Here is a 23549-nt window from a genome sequence, read left to right on the forward strand (position 1 = left end):
CTTAGGTGATTGGACGACTCAAGAGCCAGTACTTCTGATGTAGTAAGGCTTGCAGAAGAATTGTCTGCAGCATTGACACGATGTAACTGTTCCTGGGTTGATGAAGGCTGAGCCTTATCCGACACGACTTGCTCTTCATTTGGTTAGCAGATTTATGATATGAATAGAGGTATGACTTACCATTGATCATCTCAACTAGAGCAAGCAGTGGTAGGACGAGGAAACCAATTGCAACGACTTGACCAAAGCCAAGCATCGATGGCCCTTCCAAGAGGTCTACATTGGAATTCCATACTGCTCTGACCGTCGTGGTCGTTCCGTAGACAAGCTGAAAAGCCCATACCGGAATTTCAGAAAGATAGGCCTCATGGTACTGTTCGAGGAAGTACCACGTAGAGACCCTTGTCTTTCTCCTGAATGGTCCAATCTTGGTATCGTAGTAGATATGCGCATCGGCAACGAGTTTCGCCGTTTCTGCTGTGGCAAAATTGTTCATTCGGCTCCAAAAGTGTACTGATATGCGATCCATCAATGTAGTGGTAACATGACGATGATGGGTGGCTTCCGGAGCGGCTACTCGAATCAGGGCTGAAATGTGCTTGCCCCACAAAATTCCCAACACAGGGACAACAATGATACTCATCATGGCTGCGTTGTAATATGTTGCCCCGTCCCGTAACGCGCATTGCATGATTTGCGTTTCTGAGCCAAAATCCTTGCCTTGGTCTACGAAAAATGCGAAGCTGAAGAAAACGACGAAAAGAAGTGTGAAACATACGCGACAGTACCTAACCCAAGTGTGCTGGGCCAGGTGATCCCGGAGTACATCAAGAGACATAGTATGCGTAGCCACCGAGAAATAAGCCAGTGACGTAACGATATGCCACTCATACCGATGGATGACACATCGACTTGAAAGCGCAGCAATCAGTATAGAAATTCCGGTTATGAGCTGCTGATCACTGAGCATCTTAAGGAACCGGACTAGAACCCGGCTATGGCTACGCTGATTTGGCGTCTGCGTTGATATTACATCTCCCGCGCGGTTGTGGTTTCGTTTTCGCCTGAAGCAGCTCTTGAGTAACATAAGTACGTGCTGATCAATTGGTTGCAGCAGACCCGAAGGCAAGGTAGCTGTCAGGTACCCCCAAGTCACCACTGAGAAAACAGCCAGAGCGCTGAAAAAGAATGATATAAGGATCTGGCTTTGAATCAGCACGGTAGTGATCTCTTGGGTTCGCTACTCACGCCGATACCCGCGATATCTGCGTTGGACTCCATCTTTTGTCTGGGCCCCCAAGCATACTGATCATCACATTTCACGGAACTGCCACAGTTGCCCATGACCGTGTTCAACCACTCAGACGAATGCAGTAGGGTACTGGTATGGAATTTTATGGCCTGGCGGGTGCCGTCGCTCCACTCACGATGGCGATGCGTCGGAGATCGTGACTGTGATAGACGGTCGGTCAGCCAGGAAGGCGAGCTCTTGCTGCCAATCTGATGTACGAGACTACTGCGCTGGAAATCCAGATAAAATGGGGCAGTCGATACTTTGGTGTAGTCGGCTCTCGCGTCGTGTTGAAGGAAGCTGTGTCCAAGACAGCGAAATTAAAGTCCTGCGTCAGCACATCTACAGCCTGTCCAAGCAGGGAAGACATGATCGCCCGCGTCACCTACGCCGCCACGATGCCTTGATTGGGTGGTTTTTGGCCCCCAATTATACAACAAGATGGCTCCATTGCAGGGAAGGCAAGCCTGGCTCGGGTGTGGACGGCAGTTGCAGATCCACGTCCTACGCGCAGAATCACATTTTGAACACCGCTTCAACCGGGTCATTGGCGGCTGCGCCTATGGGATTCATTGTATTTGATTGGCGAATCTGCGTAAGGTGCAGTAGGACCATGTCGTCGTGAGGCAGATAAGTGGCAGGCGGTTATCGGATGCGGAAGGTGCTGCGCTACGTATTGTTGACGAATCTACAGTGCAGGAAGGCTGAGACAGGCTGCGGGTGTCTAGGCATCTATCGTGAAGGTCAGCAACACGGATTGCAACGTGCGACGCACCCCGGAATGTGTATACCTTTTGATGTTGTGCTTGTAAGAAAGTGTGAGTGACAGAGTGAGGAAAGTGCCAGCACGCCTTGCTGCTTCCTCCGGGCTGAGTCATGCTACGAGCCAACCCTTGAGACTCGACCATGTAGCTCTTATCAACCTTAATGTATCGCTATTTATACCATTTCGACCTACATACTATGCTGTTGCATTACAAAAAAATGATCATGGAAGTGGAAAGCATACAGCATCACGGTTACCATTGACACACCATTATTGTTGTTCATTCATCTTTCATTCATACGACCGGTCACAACCAGCCTTATTGGGGGTATATACAACTCTCTACTCCTTGCTCAAATCCGCAATCTGCAAAACCGCCTTACCAAAGTTCTTTCCCTCAAGCATACCAATAAAGCCCTCAACCGCATTGTCAATACCCTCGGTAACACTAATCTTCGCCTTGAAAGTGCCCTCAGACAACCACTTCTGCAGCTTCTCCTGGTGCTCCTTCGCGTGCTTAGGACCCATGTTCTCGTCACCAACAATGAAACCGCGGATAGTAAGGCGCTTGGCAACAACGTTCATGAGGTTGCGGATGGGGTACTGCTCGCCGGGCTTAGCGTTGTACTGGGAGATCATGCCGCAGGCGATGATGCGACCGAAGTTGTTCATAGCATTGATGGCGGCTTCGAGTTGCTCGCCGCCAACGTTCTCGTAGTAGATGTCGATGCCGTTGGGGGCGAGGCGGGCGAGGGCATCCGCGGGCTTCTCGGTCTTGTAGTTGAAGCCGGAGTCGAAGTTGAGCTCCTTGGTGATGAAGTCGAGCTTCTTGTCGTCGCCGACGGAGCCGATGACGGTGAGGCCCTCGTGCTTGGCGAGTTGGCCGACGAGCTGGCCGACGGCTCCTGAGGCGGCGGAGATGAAAATTGTCTCGCCCTTCTTGGGTTGGCCGATCTCGTAGAAGGAGGACCACGCGGTTAGACCGGGCATACCTAGGGGACCGAGGAAGTACTTGGGGTCGAGGTTGTAGGGGTTCTTGAGCTCGATGCAGTTGGCGACGGCGTCCTTGTCGAGGATGGAGTACTCCTCAATGGGGCTGATGCCCATGGTGATGAGGGTTTGGCCCTCCTTGAACTTGTCGCTGTTCGACTTGACGACCTTGAAGATGGAGCGGTTGGTGATGGGCTTGCCTAGCTCAAAAGGAGGTGAGTAGGACTTGACGTCGGGTGCACGCATGCGGCCACGCTGGTAGGGGTCGAATGAGGCGTAGAAGTTCTTGACGAGAAGGGCTCCCTCGGGGAGCTTCTGGTCGAGATCGATATCGCGGGCCTCAACAGCGAGGTCCTGGCCTGGCTTTGGCCATCCCTCTGGGACCTTCTTGAAGATGACGCCCTTGTTCTGAACCATGATGGTGTGTTCGTGTTGTGTAGAGTTGGGTATTAGGAAGGAAGAAGTAGGGTATCTTGTGTTGATGTTGTAGAGTGGTGTAGAGTGGTTTAATAATTTGATGCTGAAGATTGAGACATGAGCACCTAGCTATATACCAACACCTCTAGCTGACAAACTGTGATTTCACCGCCGAGAGAAAGACCCTGATTGCATCATGGGTGGAGGGAGGGACCGGAGGCGCCGTCCTAGCACGGCAAGCCCAGTCGTAACGTTGCATATCGGCCAGCGACCGGCAAAGAGGCGCAAAACGAATATTCGTCCGACTCTAGAAGCCACGACTTCGGCCAGGTGTCTCGACGCGGGGCACGAAACTCGTCGCAAATGCAGAATCTTCGAGACAACGTTGAACGACACGAAGCCATGACGAGCGCTCGCGCCGGGAGTCACCCGCTTTGGGAAAGGTGCCCGCTGCGAGATTTAAGGCTGAGCCGAGGCAAGTGGGGCGTGGATTGGTAATGGAGGGGTGTAGCTAGAAGTCGCTATGGATTCAATGCACTCAGCGGTGAGGATGCGAGATAGTGTGATGACTTGGAAGGCTTAATGAAACGTCCGAGCATATTTCTGATCCGTCTTGTGCATTGGCAATAGGAGCAGCATGTCAGAAAATGATCACGAGCAAGCCGATTGCGTCTCAAAGCGTATCGTACGGGAACCTTTACAGTATTCATGCATAGTCTTCCGGGAGGATACGGACGTAAGTCGGTAGATTTGATTCCTATGTCTCCGTTGAATGCGGTACGGGATGCACCACTTGTGCATTTGTCAACCATCAACTTTCCTGGAGAGCGGTCAATTGCTCCATATAGCTATCTGACCTAGCCTAGCTTCAAGGAATCTATTATAACCTTTACTCCGTGTAAACACAGGAAAGTTCCCTTCTTATGCGATGTCATGCTTAGTCCCGTCGTCGACGGCTCTTACGCCCAGGTGGAGATTTGTATGCATGCCATACACTATCGCTCGCCTGAAATACTCGGAGGTTCGGGTACTACTCCTCCTCTTCTTCCTCTCTGCTGTCCACAAAGAAGTCTCCCTCTTCCTCCTCAGGCTCCATGACCTTCTCTATCAGCTTCAGCGTCTGCCGTAACGGCAAGCCGACCACGTTGTCGTAGGACCCTTCTATACGCTCGATGAGGCACGCGCCCGCTGTCTGTATACCGTAGCCGCCTGCTTTATCGTTGCCGTCGCGCGTTTTGACGTATGCGAGGATCAGTTCGTCGGTCACTACTCGTGTTAGCATCCGATTCAGCCATTTCTAAAAAGGAAGAAGTACCAGTAGGATCAAACATAACCGTAGTCTCTTCAACATGCGTCTCCATGGCATATCCCGGATCTACCGCAGACTCTAATGGCTTCATCACCGCAACGGCGGTCATAACCTTGTGCGCGCCCTCATCTCTCAGCATCTTCAGCGTTGCTATATGGTCTGCCTCGCTCTTTGGCTTCTCCAGTATCCGCCCAGCGTGCGATACTACGATTGTGTCGGCAGCGATGACGATGGCAGGTTCGCCGCGCTCGCGATTGTTAATCTCGGACTTGTATACGTCATGCGCTTTGGCGGACGCGGTTTCGAGGACATAGTTCAGCGCGCCGAGCGAGTGGTCTAGGTTTTCGGCGAATTTGGATGGGCATACGTCGATTTTTGTCAGGCCGATCTGATGGAAGTCAGTATCTGGCATGTTCATGGCCGGGTAGATGTGAGCCTACCTGTGCGAGAAGCTGTCTTCTCCGTGGTGACGCGCTCGCAAGCACAACTCTCGATCCTCTCAACTCATTCAACGCTGGCAGATTTAGTGGCGGAGGCGGTCCTGGGGGTGGCCTCTTTGCTAATGGTGCGCCCGATGCCGACTTGTTTTGTGGGATTGGTGACTTCCGCGCATCTTCATACGAGGGTGGGGGGTCAGACGGTAGTAGGGGCTCTTTGACGTCCATTGTGGCGGATGAAGTATGTTTAACGATCAGGTGATATGCAGAGACTGTACTTTAATAAAAAAGCTCAAATAATTGGGTATGCGGTGCGATAGTAGTGATGTTAGGGATATCTTTCGATGAAGCTATGGATTTCGGGGATGCTTCAGGGTCCAAGCTCCTGCGCCACCCGACTGGATGACGTTCGCCTGGGGAGCCGCAACGCAGATCTCTACTTTCACTTTCACTTATTCTGAAGCACCGCAACTGCCTTCCAACGTTCAATTGTCCACTGTAACGAAAGACCGCCGCCTGTTGCTAACAAAGGACAAAAAATGGGAACACGAGAAATAGCAAGTACGTGTAGAATTGAACCAAAGCCTAGAGGCCTTCAAGGTCTTCCGTACTCAAAGCCAAAGGCTCGTTACCTAGGTATAACTGCAATGAAGACCATCGATCGTTCCTAAGATAGATGATCTATGATAGATATCAGGATCCTCTCCTCCGCCATTTCATGGACAGCCCAGAAAATGGTATCGCCTATGTCCGACCCCGACGGTGCGCGAAACCTCAGCTTCATTACGCCTTGAGTAAGAAAAGTTACAAAGAATAGAAAACTTTCCCTCGTTTCCTCATCGGCCAAGCACTCAGATTTCTCTCCTTCCTTTCCTGAGGCTACATGTGGGACACGAGGTGCGATCCACCAGCAATCACCAAGTCCGTAGATGTATAGCTGAGTAGCAAGCGGATAGTGTTTACCATAGTCATCGCTTTTTTCATGCATATCGAAGCACATCGTTCCGACGGTGTAATCTCGATCTAACAATACATCTAACAATACAATACAGAGTTGCTACTTTCCGCGCAGCGGCCCTGCAAGGGTTGTAATTTTCGCGAAGCAACAGCCTGTACCTCTACTTCCCTTTTATAGCCTTCTTATACTTTATTATAGCTTGTTGCTGCTGCTAAAGAGGGTGTAAAATGCCTCTTTTTAGCTGTGCACGCTCTATATTTAGCCTTAGCAGATAGAGCGGGCATACTTACTTCTGTAGCTGGTGTAGCTATTCACTCTAGCTGGCTGGTCTATCACCTGGCATCTTTTCCCATCCATGATTCTTGATAGGCCATAAACCCTGGCGAATACAGAGTCCAATCGCCCTCCAAAGACTCCATCGGCATTTCTTTACCATCAAGAGCCCATTGTCGCACGTTTCTCTCGAATCGGAAGCAACTGGCATTGTATAACTGGTGCCTTTTGAGAACCTTCAAGTAATCCTAGGAAAACTTGTAGCCTTGCGCTTCTTGATAGCCAGCCGATGTACTCTGCGATAATTCTTTTTATTACGGAGGTGTTCGGGTAACCTGCGTAGCTGCCTCTGCTCACGCTCCCTTGATGTAGAGCGCTTTTCCATGATGCAAAACGTAGACTGATGATCGCCTGCCGAATGAAAATGTATTGTGGTCGAAGTAAAGATGGAATGAAAAGACCTGCGGATGTTATGGTTGGGTCGATGCTCACCGTGCACGTCATCACCTGATCGGTCTGACTCGATCAGGCTAGAGCTGCCATAGGATCACCCAGGTGCCAACATGTCACCTACCTTTGTGTCCTGTTCAATAGCTTGTGTTTTCTCAGATGCAATACGATTGCTCACATCTGTCAAAGCTATTTTCCACAGTAAGCAAAGCTTTAGATGCTGTTGCCTCCTTTCAATCTGGAGAGAAAAAGGTCCACGCGCGCAGGGCGGATTACCATACAAACTACGATCTATAACAACCAAATGATAACGATCAACCCCCTCAACCAGGATTGGAGTATCGAAACAGCGTCTCTTGACCCTGCCCATACTCTACGGAGATCAGACTACCAATGCTTTCTCTTCAACCGGGGCTTGAGCATTGATACAGCGTTCTCCGGCACCGGAGATACTTTACAGATCTCAATCTACCAATTTCGTCTTGTCGACGTGGAACATCTTGAGTATTGCCTCGTATGCTTCGTCGAAGTCGATCTTGTCAATCTCTTTCTGCATCTTCTCCCTGCCTGTGACGATCTCTTTGGCAATGCTTGGCCAGTCGAGAGTATCATGACCGATCATCTCTTTCGCGCCGCTGTCTACATGCACTGGCAGTAGCTTCCCATCCTTCTTCCTTACGATACCATCGACAATGACAGTCTCGATATCGGCTGGGCTGGAGTGTAGGATGATGGCGGCGACTGGGTCATGCTGTGCGGCGCCCACCATACTGGGGCTCATGGTATCGAAGATGACCAGATCTGCCTTGTACCCTTCCGCGATGCGCCCAATCTCGCTGCTCATGTTCGCAGCCTCTGCACCCTTGATCGTTGCTAGATTGAATGCCGCCTCTACAGTGAGGCTATCGGGAAGGGCTCTTGGAATCTTGTCTTGTTTCATAATGTGTTCGTTGTAGTGGTTTCGCGCATTTCCGAGGCCGAGTTTTGCTTCAGCAATGATGGAGCCGGCAGTGGCGGAATGGCAGTCGACGCCAAGCGCGGCATTGTCTTGCAGTCCGATGGAGTCGCCGCTTACACCTCCATCCGGGAATGAGGCATCAAAGCAGTAAGATCTCCCCATGGCCATCTGGAGCTCTGAACTTGGGGTTGAACTCACGAATGCACCAGCGGCCTTCAAAAGCTCGGCATCAGCCTTGACGATCGTACCACCGTGCGAAACGATGATCTTCTCATCTAGTAGACCATTTTCCGACGCTGCTTGTATCACACTACCTCCTAGCGATACAGAGCCATGTGTGGTAATCGTCTTGACGCCTTTGGCATTCACCCTGGCGAATATGCCTTTGATTATATCTGCAGGCAGAAACCAAAAGTCGAACGCGAAACCCAGCGTTACCCTTCCGTCTCCAAAAGGCCCGTTGTCGGCGAGCTCCTCAAAGGTGTTCATAACCCAGTCTTCGAGAAGGTTTGGATTCCAGATGAGGGGGTTGAACTGCTTGACAAGCGAGATTGGAGTGTAGCAGAACACCGAGCGCATGCCGGAAGATGCAGTACCTGCGATGGCGGCTTTGGCATGTTCGGGTGAGCGGGTGATATGTGCGTGCTCAACTACCGTGGTTGTGCCAGCTGCAATGCTTTCCAGTAAACTGGCGAGCTGGCCGTAGAAGACATCTTCGGGCGAGTATTGGAAAGACTGTGAGTTGCCTGCTCTTTGTTAAGATGAGGCCGTCTAGTTCCACATGAAGCCATACCAGTCACCATGTAGTCCAGCAGCTGCTCATTGGCATGCCTGCCTTTGAGCTGCGTCTGCCAAGCATGACGGTGAGTATCGATGAAACCTGGGCTGATTATCTTATCGGCGCAGTCGATAGTCTCGGTTCCCTCAGATGGTTTGATATCATGCGCAATTCTCGTTATCTTGCCGTCTTCGACAAGAACATCGGATTTGGTTGGAACGACGTGGTTGTTTGCATCATGAATCAGAGCGACACCGCCCTGGAGAAGAAGGGTTTTGGAAGCCATCGCACGATTCGCCACACCTGTGTATAATTGTCGCGCTTCCACCATTGCTGAATCCAGGGTTCATATACCTCTTGTTACCTTGCATTGTCGCAATACGCCCCGGTCAGGGCTGAGGTCATCGTTGCTTCCTTTGACCCCTCACTCCGCTTTTGTCGGCACCCGTGGACGCATCAAGAGCGAGACGCGACTTTCCATGGCGTTAATGCTTCACCGGACTACGAGAAACGGAGTTTAGAATATCAGTCAGCTGTGCATCGAGATTTACCTGCATCTCGCCCTATCGAAAGGACACACATGTTGTCGCGTGTTGGAAGCTGAGGTCAGCGTCGCGTGTTGGTTTTCGCGAAGGGTCGATGACGTAATCTCGTGATGGCTTCAGCGCTCCAGCCGGGGCTTCACGCGAGATTGCTTCTCCCGCATCAACTACAGAACATCAACATTATGTCTATCCACGACGGATTTGGATCTTGCACAATTTCTGAATTCGCGTGGAGCTACAATTGGCGCAGCATCTCGCACGCGCCATTCACAGCTGAGGGCGCCTCAATTCGCAAATGTACTGACATTCGCCAGATCACGCATTATCGATCTTCAAGAGCGCTACCAAGCTCAAGCACGGCATGATTCACTACTTTCATTACCGCAACAACTCCCCTCGAACGAATACCACGATAAGTTCGAGTCCTTCCTCCTTGCGGGCGTCCATTGCCCGACTAGGGGGTGACCGACATGAACCCCCATAAGGACAACAGTCAGCCCGTCGTAGTCGGCCATCCCACGTTCTTACGAACTCCAGACCCTCGGCGATATACATACGAAGGTGCATAGGGCTGGGAAGGCCAGACGTCCGGGATGAACCGCCACTCGCTTCATCAACCCTCACGAGGATGTGGCCTCATGCTGCGTCGGAATACCCGCAGATCATGCAGACTTCGTACTGTTCCAGACTCTCGGCTCGTGCTTGCTGGAACCCACGTCGCTGGTCCTGGTTGCATGCATCATAGCGTGGCAAACCAATGGCATCCAAGCATCTTGGACCATTACACATCGTAGCACGCGGGCTGAAGAGGCGACACAGGCTGGTTGTAGTGACATTCCGCTAGGTCGTGAGCGCGTGCGTAGCTGAACAGTTGCTTCTTCTTGAAGAGCGTGTCGATTCGCTGGCCCGCGCGAGTGTGATACATGCCTCAGATGGCGTGCTACCACGAAGTCGCTCCGCATAGTCTAAGCGATTCAGGTAAGAGTTCAGCTGGAAAGTCCGCGCATGGGTGATCTCAACCCGAAACCCTGGTTGTACAGCATCTGGAGATGAATCTGGCGCTTATTACGCTGCAAATGAGGCTGGAACCTTACCCAGATTACCGATCCCGAATGTGGCTTTGCGGAGACCCTTGAGTTCTGAACCACGTCCAAGAGCTCAGCAATGAGATTGCATCTTCTTCCGTTTCTGCACACAAAAACTACCTTCTTAGCTAATGTTTCCATCGAAACATCGGATTGATTTCCACATTCAGGCGGAACGTCCCGAACCTTTCGAAGATACACAAAAGGGCGCGCTTGCATGCTCGCCATTTGTTTCAGTGCATTAGCCTTTCACACCTGCCGGCCTGTGTGACAGCCTACTTACAACGCCGTCTTTCGGGCGCTAGTGCGGCTGCAGTAGACCTGTCCAGGTAAGCATCGCATTCGTCGCCAATGCCGCCAACCGAGATGTCGCAATCCTTGGCATCAATTGCGAACGTTACGCGAACAGTTCACACCAGATGTCAGTCTGTTGAGATGCTGCAAGGCTGGGCATGCCCACCTTCCTTCCTCTCGTTGCTAACGTCCTGTTAATGAATTTGAGGATAGCTAAACAAAGAGGTCATTGCACACATCAGTTGCACGGATGATGTCTGGGACATTGTAGGTGTACGCTAGCCATGGCCAACCAGCGACCCCAGATCTCCCACGCGATCCGCCAACGCCTCAAACGCCATATCTCCGCCTTCGGAAGCCCAGACCTCACAAGCTCAACGCTTCGCTGAGCCCAGCCTGCCAAATTCCTCGTCTTCCATCTGCCAATAAGTAGGATTCTGCTCAATGCAAAGCACGTCATGATCGGGCGCTGTGCAGTGATAGCATTGCCGCACTGTGATTTGCACGGAAAGCTTCTCTCGCACACTCTGCCCACGCCAAGCGCAAGGTGCCGTCTTGTTAGACGTCAAAACCTTGGGATGGCGCCGGGCCATAGCACATGCGGCTGTGCCTCCGCCTTGGATCTGGAACTATGTGGCATTTCTATTTGACCGAAGTTGACGTTCTCCCACTGTTTCTCCACGGGGGGCTCGTTCACGCAACGTGCTATAAGGTTGCACCCATCTTCCCTCGGTCTGGCAAATTGTCGGGTCTTACAGATACTCGTTGCCCTATATCAACGCGCGCGACTCTGGAAAACCACACTACCGGAGCCCTACTTGACTTGTTTCAATCTGTTATCCACGGAATCCTAGGAGCCCAGAACACAGCCCTCGCTGACGACGTCCGCCAACATGGCATCTGCTGGTCAGAAAGCAGCCAAGGTGCTTGGAATCAACCTTGACTACCGAAAAGAGCCCGAGGTCTCTGGCGCTGCATCAATATCATCCGTGGAAACATGTAAATACTATCTAGTCTGTCATCAGGCAGTTGCTAACGAAGCGTAGACGTCGAGCGCGAACCGACCGCAAAAGAATGGCTTTCTCGATTCAAACCGTCAGCAACCGCCACAAAACGCTACCTGAGAAGTTTGTTTCCCTTCTGGAATTGGATCTTCCACTACAACCTGACGTGGCTATTCGGAGACTTTATCGCTGGATGCACCGTTGGATTCGTTGTTATCCCCCAAGGCATGGCATACGCTTTGCTGGCGAAGCTGCCTCCTGAGTATGGACTCTACACCAGTTTTGTCGGTTTCATTCTCTACTGGGCTTTCGCTACATCCAAGGACATCACCATCGGTACTGTCGCCGTCATGAGCACCATTGTTGGCAACATTGTCACCAAAATCCAGGATAAACAGCCGGAGATCGAAGCCGTGGACATCGCTCGGGCTCTTTCCGTCATTGCTGGTTCCGTTCTCCTGTTCATCGGTCTCACCCGTCTTGGAAGGATCGTCGAGCTCATTCCTCTGGTTGCGATCACCTCGTTCATGACCGGCGCTGCCATCTCCATTGGAGCCGGTCAGGTACCAGCACTTATGGGTATCTCTGGCGTCAACACACGTGGTCCCACATATCTGGTCGTCATCGACACTCTCAAAGGCCTTGGACGCACAAAGCTCGATGCCGCTATGGGATTGAGTGCACTTTTTCTGCTTTATGCTATCCGCATTTTTTGCAACTTCATGTCGAAGAAGCAGCCATCGAAGCAAAAGGTCTGGTTCTTCGTGAGCACACTACGGATGGCGTTCGTCATTTTGCTCTACATCATGATCAGCTGGCTTGCCAACAAAGACATCCCAGGTCTCCACAATGCGAAGAACGATGTAAAGATGGCGAAATTCAAGATTCTGGGTCGCGTGCCACGGGGATTCCAGCACGCTGGTGCTCCGAAGATGGACACCAAACTTCTCTCCGCAATCGCGCCTGACATTCCAGTCACCATCATCGTGCTGATTCTGGAACACATCGCAATTTCCAAGTCTTTTGGGCGCATCAACAACTACGTCATCAACCGTAAGTCATTTTCATGTCTCAAGGGAAGAAGAAGTACTGACCCTATCATCTAGCTTCGCAAGAACTTGTCGCTGTCGGATTTACAAATGTCATCGGTCCATTCCTTGGTGCCTACCCGGCTACCGGCTCATTCTCGCGAACCGCTATCAAGTCGAAAGCAGGTGTCCGTACCCCACTCGCTGGTATCTTCACTGCAGTCATCGTCCTCCTCGCCTTGTATGCTTTGACGGCAGTGTTCTTCTACATCCCTTCGGCCGCCCTTGCCGCCGTCATCATTCACGCTGTCGGCGATCTCATCACCCCACCCAACGTGGTCTTCCAGTTTTGGGAAACGTCGCCTTTGGAAGTAGTGATCTTCTTCGCAGGTGTCTTCGTAACAATCTTCACGAACATCGAAAACGGCATCTACGTCACCATCGCGGCCTCATTCGCACTCCTACTATGGCGCCAGCTATTCACCCACGGAGCTGTGCTTGGCAGAGTCAGGATCTACATTGCGAGTCCAGAGACAATGGCCAACAAGGATGATGGTCACTTCGCCCCTGGATCTTCCGCTGCTGTCCGTGAAGCGTTTATCCCAATCAGCCGCAAGGATGGGTCAAACCCGCTGGTCGATATCGAGACTCCGTATCCCGGTGTACTAATCTACCGCTTCACCGAGGGCTTCACATATCTCAACCAGCAAGGCTACATGGATGAACTCGTGCACCACGCGCAGACCATCTCCCGCCCAACAACACTCGATAAGTACCAAAAGATCGGTGATCGACCATGGAATGACCCAGGTAAGTTTCGTCTATGCAATGAGCGCTATTCAACTTACTGACTTCTACGAGGCCCACGTCGCGGAAAGCAGATCAACGTCGAAGACAACCGACCCATCCTCCGCGCCATCATCCTAGACTTCAGCGCCGTCAACAACGTCGACGTAACATCCATCCAAGGTCTCATCGACGTACGCGCCCAGCTCGACCGCCACGCCGCACCCGAAACAGTAGAATGGCACTTCGCCTCAATCAACAGCCGCTGGACCAAGCGCGCCTTGACAACCGCTGGTTTCGGTTACATCGACCGCGAACGTTTCGCCGCGCGCCAGCACTGGAATCCAGTGTACAGCTACGCGCCTCTTGATAACTCAGCGGCGAAGTTGCATGATGAGGAAGCGCAGGACGAGATTAGTGCTGTTAATAGGAGCAAGGGTCTGCCGAGCGGCAAGGTGACCACTGTACATGGACAGAACAGACCGTTTTTCCATATTGATGTGGCGGCGGCTGTTGAGAGTGCGATTGCGGGTATTAATGGGAAGCTGGCGCAGACTAGCTCGGGGAGCTCACATGAACATGAAGTTGGTCAGACGGAGTTTACGACCAAACAAGATTAGATAGATCGTTGTATACATTTTTCGGGTTGCCAGGTTTTCGGCACATTCTTCTGACACTTCGCGCACCCCTCTCGTGTGACAAACGCATTGATCAATATCGTTCATTCTATCATAAGTTCATATATACAAGAAGAGGTCTCCCCCATCATAATCATATACAGCGAATCACTTCACCCAAACCACCTCATCACCCCATCTATCCACCTACTGCCTAACACACCCCGTCTTATCCGTCAACTCCTTCGGGCACGTAACCTCCTTGAAGCTCACACTCGGATTATCCGCATTCTTGAACCAATCGAACCGCCACTGGCAGCCCGGCTTCAGCTTCTCAGGGAAACCATCACACTCGGATCGCGACGAGATACCGCCATACTGCTGGCCCCAGCCATTAGGCGGAGCACCGAACTGCGCGGTACACGCGTTGAAGATGCCGACGCCGCCACCCGGCATGGCGATGTCGAAGTGGTTGTCGCCGAGGTCGCCGCCGGTGTTTGTGGTTTGTACGATCATTTTCTTGCCGGAGACGGGGCCGGATGTAAATGTCATTCTGGAGGGGTGGGTCGTTAGTTACAGCTTCTTTGTTCAAGGTGAAATGTTCAGAATGGTTAAGGAAGACATACTCGTAGCAAGCACAGCACCAATCACTCTCCGTCTTACCCGCGAGCTTCACAGCCGCAAATCCGTATGCGAGATCATCGTTGACGGCCCAGGGCGACTGGTCAGTGCACATGTATGCTTCGCCTCCTCCGCTTTCGCATCCGCTCTTCGCGTTGAGGTTCGTGAGAGGGTTGTCGTTCTTGTCGCAGGTGGCGATGGGTTTGGTTACGGGGGCCTTTCCTGCCCAGGCGCAGGAGCCTTTGCAGCAGTCCCAATAGCGTGTTGTTTTGCCTGTGGATTGGGCGGAGACGGTGGCAAGGCCGGTTGTGAGGGCCAGGAGGGAGAGTTGCTTGATGGATACCATGGTGGGCAGGCGGTTCTGTAGGTCGTTTCTTTTTTTTATTGGAGAGATGGGAGTTGGATTTGGTGAGCTTATCGGTTTAGGCAGGTCTGCTGGAAGAGAGCAGTGCGGTTTATATATCCATATATGCCAAGTTACTTCCCCATCCCGTCCATGACGAAACATCATCTAGACTTACCATCTACCCCACAAAATGCCATCAACGCCTGTCCTAGCCACCTTCCCGTCCTCCCACACGGTACCAAACAGCCCTAAGAGCCCTTGCAACCGGTGGCACAAGGCCGCAGCCGAGATGATTTCTGGATCTCAAGAAACGCCCAGCACGTCAGCACCCACTGTTAGCGCTGCACACGTGTAAGAAACAAGAGCAAACATGCTTGCCCAAAGTCATCATTTTCATCTATTGGAGTAAGCGGTCAAACTTGGCCTGCGGTGGCAGTGGACAAAGAGGTGCACGACACATGGTGCACTAGGACGCGAGGTTCATATATTGCGGCGCTATTGTCGGCTCCTTCTTACTCGCTGGTAAAGTGCCGGGACGTAATTCCCGGACCACCACGTTTAATGGGGCGCCCGGGAGTTTTGCTGGCTGGATGCTGGACACAGCGGGGTGCATATACGAGGTGTTTGATAAACATTCCGCGAAAAGCTTGATTTTGAACGACGTTGCGGCTGAACGTGCAGTTCGCTGATGGTCGTACAAACATCTTGGGAGGTCAGGAGCCGGAGATGTTGGAGAACAAAGGGCGGTTTAGCGCAGTTTCAGAATCATACCGATGTTCTTCCTAGCATGGAACACGGAAATGGCCAAGGGTCTTGCATGCCGCGAAGGATGGAGCGTTCATTGGTTGATTTATTCGATTTAATTTATTGCAGCGTCATTCTTCGGCTGCTCGGGATGTACATGAGGCTGATGACGAGAGGGGTGGTGAAGTTGTGCTTGGAATGTGTACAATCGCTGCGAGTGCTAGAGCACATTCTGCAAGCGATTTGCAAGTGCTCATCGCAAAGCGTCGCCGGAAATCTCGTGCAGAGGTACTTGGGTGAGTACCACTACGGCCTTTTGCGATCTTAACATTTGTCGGTGTGACTAGTGGTCAAAAATGCGTGGCGCCCCACTGTCTTGCGGCTACTTTGCAAACGTTCAGCTAACAGCCTGCATGCATTTGGATAGCTTCGCGCCGGATTCCACAGTCCTGGTATTCGTTTTGGGCTATGGTCGGTGAAGTGTAAAGTGCCGAGCGACTGTTTTGGTGGGTTGGAGACACTGAGCTGTCGGAGAACGCTCCGGTGCCGCTCGTTCGTGGCATGATGTGCATTCCAATGGGTCCTTACTGAACTCGTGAACTCAGCCCAGATGACGGGCGTGTTGGCTTGTATAACCTCTCAGCTGGCGGCTGAAGCATCACATTCCAACCTCGCTCTTAGACGCTTCCAACACTATCATGATTCTGGGACGATGCGACCAGCTGTCACTTATACGTCACCGTGACCTTTTTATATACGTGAGTAGTGAACCGTAGGTGTATATGTAGACTACTATTGAGAGTATGCCTTTCATGAGCGGCGACTCTTCGCTGCGCTTTGTGAAGCTTGACTTTATAGCTCAGGCTGCAGACCCGCGAGTGGAAAGTGAATCCCAGCAAAAGGACACAAGAAGCGAAAAGAATACCGTTGAAGAAATGACACCAAAGAGCGCCCTCCGCCTCTGATACCACCAAGTATCTCCAGAAATAATGAGGTCGAACCCGTGTGACCTGAGGACCCAGTAGAACATCAGCACCAATCCAACGACTCTTGGAGTATGCTTGTTAATCAACAGAGCTCTAAGTTTGCAGCAGTTCTCCATGCGCGCTCAGCGTCAACGCTGACGATCTCTGCCTTCCACATATCGGTTGTACCATATTAAAGCCGTGATGCTTAGAACGAAGTAAAGTACATAACCGGCAGCAAGGGCCCACACTTGCCGTTGAGTAATCTCGGGATGTTGGACAGCGATACCCGGCTGCTGCCGTTGGAAAAACTGTTGACTCATGGTAGAAGGTTGGTAGTGCAACGTTCCTTTTGGACTGGTTTGCCGTTGCTTCGCCGTTACTTGGGTCGTATTCGGGCGCTGAGCGTTGAGAAAGTTAGTATGCTTTTTTGAAAGACAAGGAGTAGTCGTGAGGTTAACTTTTATACACAGTTGATACACGCAAGGCTATTGAATCAAAGAAGCAAGACTGGAAGGGGATGTTGTGAAGCCGACAAAGAAGAATGTGTGAAGACAGGCATTGAAACAAGACCCCTTCGTGGTTTGCTGCTGTTCCTTCGCGGACAGAAGGAAAACAATCATGCGCGTTGTTTGAACCACCGTCGCATCGGCAGGACTCTCGTATCACAACCCGAACTTTGACGCGCATAATTTCTTTTCAGTGTTGAACGCCTCCAAGCGGAGTAGCGTGAGTGGTGGACTCGACAGGAACGGCGGAAATGAGGTATCGTGAACTGCCCATGGGACGTCGAAGCATGGAATATCCCTCACAAAGATCAGGTGAGGGCACTCCGAGGGTACTCCTTTTGTCGACGCGCGTTCATTTGGATTGATGATGGAGATCAACGCCAGGATACAAACTTCCACAATGAGGCAGCAGGAAATGCCGATCCGAATCCGCGATGCCCGAACCAGCCACCTGAAACGGGCCATGACGTAGCGCTAGAAGCGGTAGGCGCAACGCCTCATGCCCCAGGTTACCAGCCCCTCGGCACCCATTACCACTCCCAAAACTCTGCCGCTGTGCAGCTTCACGCCCCCGTAAGCTCGTACGGCGCAGCCCCAGAGTAGCATCAGCAATGCTGCAAGGTCAGCGCCGTGCTTCATAACGCGCCATTATCATGCTGCCCTGCTCACCGCGGTTTGTGGCGATCCTGCTCGCACGGGAATGACACGCCGTGACAGGTCCGGCGCATTTGACGAATCCACACCGGGGGCATTGATCGCCAGGTCGCTTCGGCCACTTGCGCACACGGTCATGCCAAAAGGTTATGATCGCCATAGCCTACAAGTCGCTCAAGAGGAGCATGCCTCCTCCCTTGAACCTTCCTCTTCTTTCCTTATTCATACGAACTACACTCCGCTGCTACCTCGCTCCCCGCTTTGCCCAACCTCCGCCGGCATCCGATGGCTACGGCACCGCATCTCCACTCTCTATCAGAACACTAGCGAGATCCATACACACGTTCATTCTTCTTATTACTATACTGTCCTTTCCAGCTACTACACTCTTTACTTAGACTATTCGCGGTTCAGCCCGGCGCTGCACCACCACTATTAGACCGCCATGCCTAATCGCTCCTTCCTATGCCGACTAATCTTCTGCGCCGTATTCGCCGTATCCGTCCTTAATATCTTCACCAAGGCCACCCCGCCACTCTTCCACGCCGCAAAGACCTCTGCGCATGAGCACCCCCAGGAACTCTTTTGCCCGCAGTCCAAGCTCGCCGATGACGTCTTGGTCGTCTTGCGAACCGGGGCCACCGAATCACTCGAAAAGGTGCCGGTGCACCTCCGTACCACGTTACGTTGCGTCCCCCATTATGTTATACACTCGGACCTGGAAGAGGAGATAGACGGACACGTCGTCCACGACGTCCTCGAAGGAGTTAGCGAAGAGACGAAGAAGACGAATGACGACTTTAAGCTGTACCACCAACTACAAGAGCACGGAAGACGAGGTGTGAAACAACAAGAAGTTCTCACATCGCTATCCGGATCGTCGCAGGGTGACTACCTGCGAACCGACAACGATGGCTGGCAGCTCGACAAGTGGAAGTTCCTTCCCATGATTGACCAAGCACTCGAGGAGAAGCCGGACGCGAAATGGTATTTCTTCATGGAAGCCGACACGTACCTAAACTGGAACAACCTACTCGAATTCCTCAGCAACTTCGACGACAGCAAGTCCTACTACATCGGCAAGCACCTCTTCATCAACGAAGTCGAGTTCGCCTACGGTGGCGCAGGCTTCGCCCTCTCTGCCCCCGCCGCACGTAAAGTCTCCGCCCAACGCTCCCCCCGCATCTCCGAATACGAAGACTTTACCAAAACCCACTGGGTCGGCGACTGCGCTCTTGGCAAAGTCCTCGAAGACGTCAACATCCCCCTCCACCGCGCCTTCCCCCACTTCCAAGGCGACTCCCCCGCGACACTCGACCCTGCGACTTCCAAAATCGACCGCGACCTCTGGTGCTACCCGGCTGTAACGTATCACCACGTTTCGCCCACCGAAATCCAAGAACTCTGGTCTTTCGAACAGGACTGGTACAACAGACACCCGATTCTGCTGCGCCACCGCGACATCTTCATGGAGCTCGTGCGACCCAAGATCGGTCCTTCGGTCACAGCCTGGGACAACATGTCCGCAGACAAAGAATACAACGCCCACGACCACTCTGCCGTCGCCAACGAACTCGAGCGCAACGCCTGGAAATCTTTCGAACACTGCCGCACGCTGTGTGAGGAGCAGGATGATTGCATGCAGTTCTCATTCAACGAGGGCAGTTGCGCAATCTCCAACAGCTTCAAACTGGGTTACGCGAAGCCCGGTGCGCGGATACGGAGTGGCTGGATGGTTGATCGCGTGGACGATCTCTTCAGGAGTCTAGAGGAGCAGTGCGGACTCCGGGATTGGTTTGCGCCGATGGAGACTCCGAAGGAGAGGGAGAATAGTGAGTTGAAGATTAAGATGAGGAGGAAGAGGAATGTGATGTGAGAGTCCCTCACTTAACAAACAGCGATGGTCTTGCGTTACAGCAGCATCAGCATTGGCGTTTTTTCATGGTTTGATGGTTTGCTTGCGCTTTTTTTGTGTGGTTTGATTTGTTTTGAATGCAGATGGAGATGATGATACCCCCCAAGACACTCGCTTTAGATTCATAAGTTTCAGTACTATATACTACATCGTTGGATGGATGGATGGATGGATGGATGGAAGGCTGCACTGCGCAGGACCTCAACTCAAGTAAAAAAGAAGAACAAATAAACAAATGTTAAAACAATCTCGCAACTGCTCGTCCTTCGTCGGCCTTGTACTTGACGTGGGAACCTGACTGTTGCTGCTCCTGGCCGAATTGCCGTCTTTTGAACTTCGACCTTCTTCACTTGTTGCTAGCGGTAAACCGACTGCGTCTACTTCACGGTCGTGATAGGAGTTGGCGATGATAAAAATGCCTCACCTCTTTACTTGCTCAGTATGCGTAACACAGATGGAATGAATTATTCTCCTATAGTAAAGGCAGCTTGACATGTACAGTTTCAACAAGTCGAGAGTTCGCTGTGAATGCGTATCTGTTCCGTCATGTTCTTCTTGGACGACGTCGAAGCAAACCTCTGTGATCATAAGCTATGATGGGCATCTCATGTCACGCATTGAAACACCTCACAGTCACTCAAAGTCCAAAACGCAGTCTATCAATCGTACTATTACACATTTCATCCCTCCATACAGGCACTAACTACATCTATCCGCGCTCGACAAAGACAAGCTATAAAGCCTCGCTTTTCGCTAGATCCTCTTTCATTCTACCATCATAGATAACAGACAGCGCAAGACAGGTGAAGGTAAAGATTCTCATCATCGATAATGCTAAGATGCAGTATATGACGCGCGCATGACTATATCGCAAAACCACCGATGAAAGCAGGACAGAGAGGGGTATGTTGTTGTAATGAAGGATGACTACCTAGACAACCTTCAGGACGGTATATTGATGAGAAAAAGGAAAGAAAAAGGTTTCGCTATCGCTATCGCTAGAAAGAACGCCTGACCCAAAGCCTCGCTGATGCAATTGCTATCATGTCCATGGTAGCAATATACGGAGCGGGCAACTATTAATGCATGTACTGAACTTGAAATCGAACGGGATGGTATCAGAAGAGAGGGAAGAGGAGACACGACACTATGTCGACTACATCGCAATCGCCGTTGCGGTGCTATCGTGTTTGTGTTCCTCGGGACTCTCGGCGTACGCCAGCAGAGCTTTTGCATCATCGAGTCCCGATATCGCGAGGCCCTTCTCGTCTTCTTCGTGAATGGTGCTTTCTTGGATGCTCTCTTTCGAGATCTCGCTCTTCCTTTCGGCATCTTCGATTCCGTCTTCGTCCATGAGGTTTGGTGGCCGTTGACGCATCGCGCGTGCCTTTTCCAGTGAGATGGTCTTTTGCTGGTAGGTGGTCGTAAAGGGAAGGGCTTCGTCTCGGTCGATTGTGGCTTTCATGAGCGCAGCCATCCAGAGTCGGCCCACGGCAAGGCTATCGACCGCGAAGTAGTGCACGATGGGCTTGGTGAATTGGACACCCTTCTGAAGTCCTGCACGAGGTGGTACAAGCTTGAAGATGAACATGCCTGAGACATCCTCCTCCAGCCCTGGGATACCTTTGGCGCTATCCGCAGATGCCGTTGTCTGTATGGTGGCATTGTGCGGAGATGTAGGTGAGTTGGCCGCACCTGTTAGAGACGCATGGAGGCCTGTCATCCTCTCGTTGTTCGCTGGTAGCACGCGATGCGATGAGATGTCGATGAGACCCTTCTCTTCGGTATCATTCTCCGTGTAGTAGTAGGCCAGGCGGCGGCCACGAAGCACGAATAGGCGCGTCTTCCATGTCGTCATAAGACTCGAAGACTTCTTCTTCATCCAGCCGCTATAGTCGCAGTTCTCCATGGCTTGTTGGGGAGTGATTTGCTGACGGCCCTTGAGATATGCACTAGTGCCATGCTTCTTGGCCTTTTTCTTTGCGTCCTTGGGCGTGGTCGAGCCAGCGGTAAACCGCCTGTTATTATCGGCCTTTTCAAGCTCGAAACTCTTCGAAAGTGATGTGCCAGAGGGTGTGCTAGATCCCGTCCGCGAGGGTGACTGCATCGGTGAGTCCTTGTGTTGTGTAGTGGAAACATCCGCGGAGCTCAAATTCGCCTTCTCGCCGCCGGTTATCGCGTCTGATATCGCTCGAAGACCCCTAGATTGTGATCCCTTTTTACTGCTGAAGAACGAGCGCGTATGAGATGGTACAGCAGCTGGCGAAGGTGATGCACGACCTGTGCTTGAGGTCTCGCTACCTGCGACGTGGGGCGAATTCGCAATGGCGTCAATGCTGTGCGCATCATATGAGAGCTTGGTCACGGTTGGATGCGTTTCGCTTGCTGGCTTGAGAGGGCGCACAAAGTCGAATGCACTAGAGCTGCGCTCGCTTTTGGTGCTGGTACCGTAGTACTGTTTCGCGGCAGCGGAAATTGGACTCGCTGGCCGGAGAGCCGAATCTGCGCTGCCGATTCGGCTGTGTCGGCGACTGAACGACGCGCGCTGTGCGCCTTCGGTCGTGTAACTAGCATTGCGTGAATGGCTCGCGGCGCTTTCTCTCTTGCGCAGAACGTTCCTGCTACTCTTGCGGTTGTCGACCTCGCCTCCGGAAAAGTAGCCGCGGTCAAGATCACCGGAGCCTAAGCCGGCCTCGCGGAAATCGAACGTAGTTCCGTTGGTACTTGAAGCATGATGGTGATGTGATGAGACCGGTCTGCCGATATCTTGTACGGACTTGGACAGCGATGTCGAACCCATGGTCCAGTTGCGGTCGAATGATGGCGTCTTCCTGTGTGCGTGGGCGGCCATGGGTGCAGATGTAGGCGGCTTCATTAAACTGGGCGTGCTAGGCGTGGGTGGTCCCTGCCCGTATTCGATAGAAGAGTGGCGTCTGCTGTGGTTCATACTTCGGACGGAAGCAGCGGAGGGTCGTCTAGGCGAACCGGGCGTAGGTGAGGCGGGCGTGTGCTGGATCAGTGGAGAGGTCGCGTCGATGGTAGACGATCGGCCGGCGGATGAGGCTGCACGTGGGATGTGCTGACGGCTGGTGTTGCCTCGGGATCCGATGCTTTCCCTGAGCGTCGGTATGCGAGGAAGGACCGCCCCAGTTGATGCAGCCCTGCTCCTTCCCATATCGGCTGGAAACTCGTCGGGGCTCTCTGAAGGCGGCAGGAGAAGGGTCGTCCTTGCAGCTTCGGCTTCCTTCGCGTTCTTGACCTCGGACTGCAAGGCGTTAATCTTCATCCACGTGCGCAGTCGCGGTCCCATGGGGCCCAGATTGAATTCCTGCATGAAGATGAAGTTGCGGTCCACGCCCAGCAGCGCCTCGCCATCGATTTCTTGGTCGCGGAACACATCGCAGTGCTTCTTCTCCACACCCGCGTCCTCGAGGTATTCGGCGACGCGCGCAGGCGACCATGTCTTGACCTCCTCCTCGGTGTGCCAGCTCTGCTCCTCCTCATCGGTCTCCTGCCCGTTGATGTATGACAGCCGGTGGTGGCTGCTGTATTCGCTTCCCGAGTCATTGGACCGTATCTCCTTGCCCACAGCGCTGTGGCGCGGCGTGCTCATGCCCGTGATGTGCTCGTCGATGACGCTCAGCGTTTCGTGCATGACGGGGCTTCCTATCGTCTCGTCTTCTGGTGGCGCCTCCCCGCTCAACGTCATGCTGATGCTCCGCGGGCCATTTTGTATAGATGTTCGGCGAGCAACTTCTGGTCCCGACGCGATGTTCAGGGGCTCTGTGGGTGCCGACTTTAAAGGTGGA

At 52.4% G+C, this 23549-nt stretch overlaps 6 protein-coding genes across 6 annotated transcripts; 2 read left to right on the forward strand and 4 right to left on the reverse strand.

Moving 5' to 3' along the window:
* Positions 1-2399: 2399 nt before the first annotated feature.
* On the reverse strand, positions 2400-3464 carry J4E86_004828 (uncharacterized protein; the record flags this gene model as incomplete). The annotated part of the gene is made up of 1 exon (XM_051445365.1): positions 2400-3464. One exon carries the CDS (start codon positions 3462-3464, stop codon positions 2400-2402), a length of 1065 nt encoding a protein of 354 aa, XP_051303462.1.
* Positions 3465-4494: 1030 nt separating this feature from the next.
* J4E86_004829 (uncharacterized protein) lies at positions 4495-5438 on the reverse strand (the record flags this gene model as incomplete). Its single annotated transcript, XM_051445366.1, has 3 exons — positions 4495-4730; positions 4780-5161; positions 5214-5438. The coding sequence occupies 3 exons, from the start codon at positions 5436-5438 to the stop codon at positions 4495-4497; spliced, it is 843 nt and encodes a 280-aa protein (XP_051303463.1).
* A 1916-nt stretch (positions 5439-7354) lies between these two features.
* On the reverse strand, positions 7355-8913 carry J4E86_004830 (uncharacterized protein; the record flags this gene model as incomplete). Its single annotated transcript, XM_051445367.1, has 2 exons — positions 7355-8595; positions 8643-8913. The coding sequence occupies 2 exons, from the start codon at positions 8911-8913 to the stop codon at positions 7355-7357; spliced, it is 1512 nt and encodes a 503-aa protein (XP_051303464.1).
* Positions 8914-11444: 2531 nt separating this feature from the next.
* Positions 11445-13989, forward strand: J4E86_004831 (uncharacterized protein; the record flags this gene model as incomplete). The annotated part of the gene is made up of 4 exons (XM_051445368.1): positions 11445-11550; positions 11598-12608; positions 12662-13393; positions 13445-13989. The coding sequence occupies 4 exons, from the start codon at positions 11445-11447 to the stop codon at positions 13987-13989; spliced, it is 2394 nt and encodes a 797-aa protein (XP_051303465.1).
* Positions 13990-14193: 204 nt separating this feature from the next.
* Positions 14194-14953, reverse strand: J4E86_004832 (uncharacterized protein; the record flags this gene model as incomplete). The annotated part of the gene is made up of 2 exons (XM_051445369.1): positions 14194-14539; positions 14613-14953. The coding sequence occupies 2 exons, from the start codon at positions 14951-14953 to the stop codon at positions 14194-14196; spliced, it is 687 nt and encodes a 228-aa protein (XP_051303466.1).
* Positions 14954-18270: 3317 nt separating this feature from the next.
* J4E86_004833 (uncharacterized protein) lies at positions 18271-19701 on the forward strand (the record flags this gene model as incomplete). Its single annotated transcript, XM_051445370.1, has 1 exon — positions 18271-19701. One exon carries the CDS (start codon positions 18271-18273, stop codon positions 19699-19701), a length of 1431 nt encoding a protein of 476 aa, XP_051303467.1.
* Between the last annotated feature and the right edge of the window lie 3848 nt (positions 19702-23549).

The sequence above is a fragment of the Alternaria arbusti genome (assembly GCF_024043155.1).
Source record: "Alternaria arbusti strain BMP 1465 chromosome Unknown scaffold_5, whole genome shotgun sequence".
Lineage (NCBI taxonomy): Eukaryota > Fungi > Ascomycota > Dothideomycetes > Pleosporales > Pleosporaceae > Alternaria > Alternaria arbusti.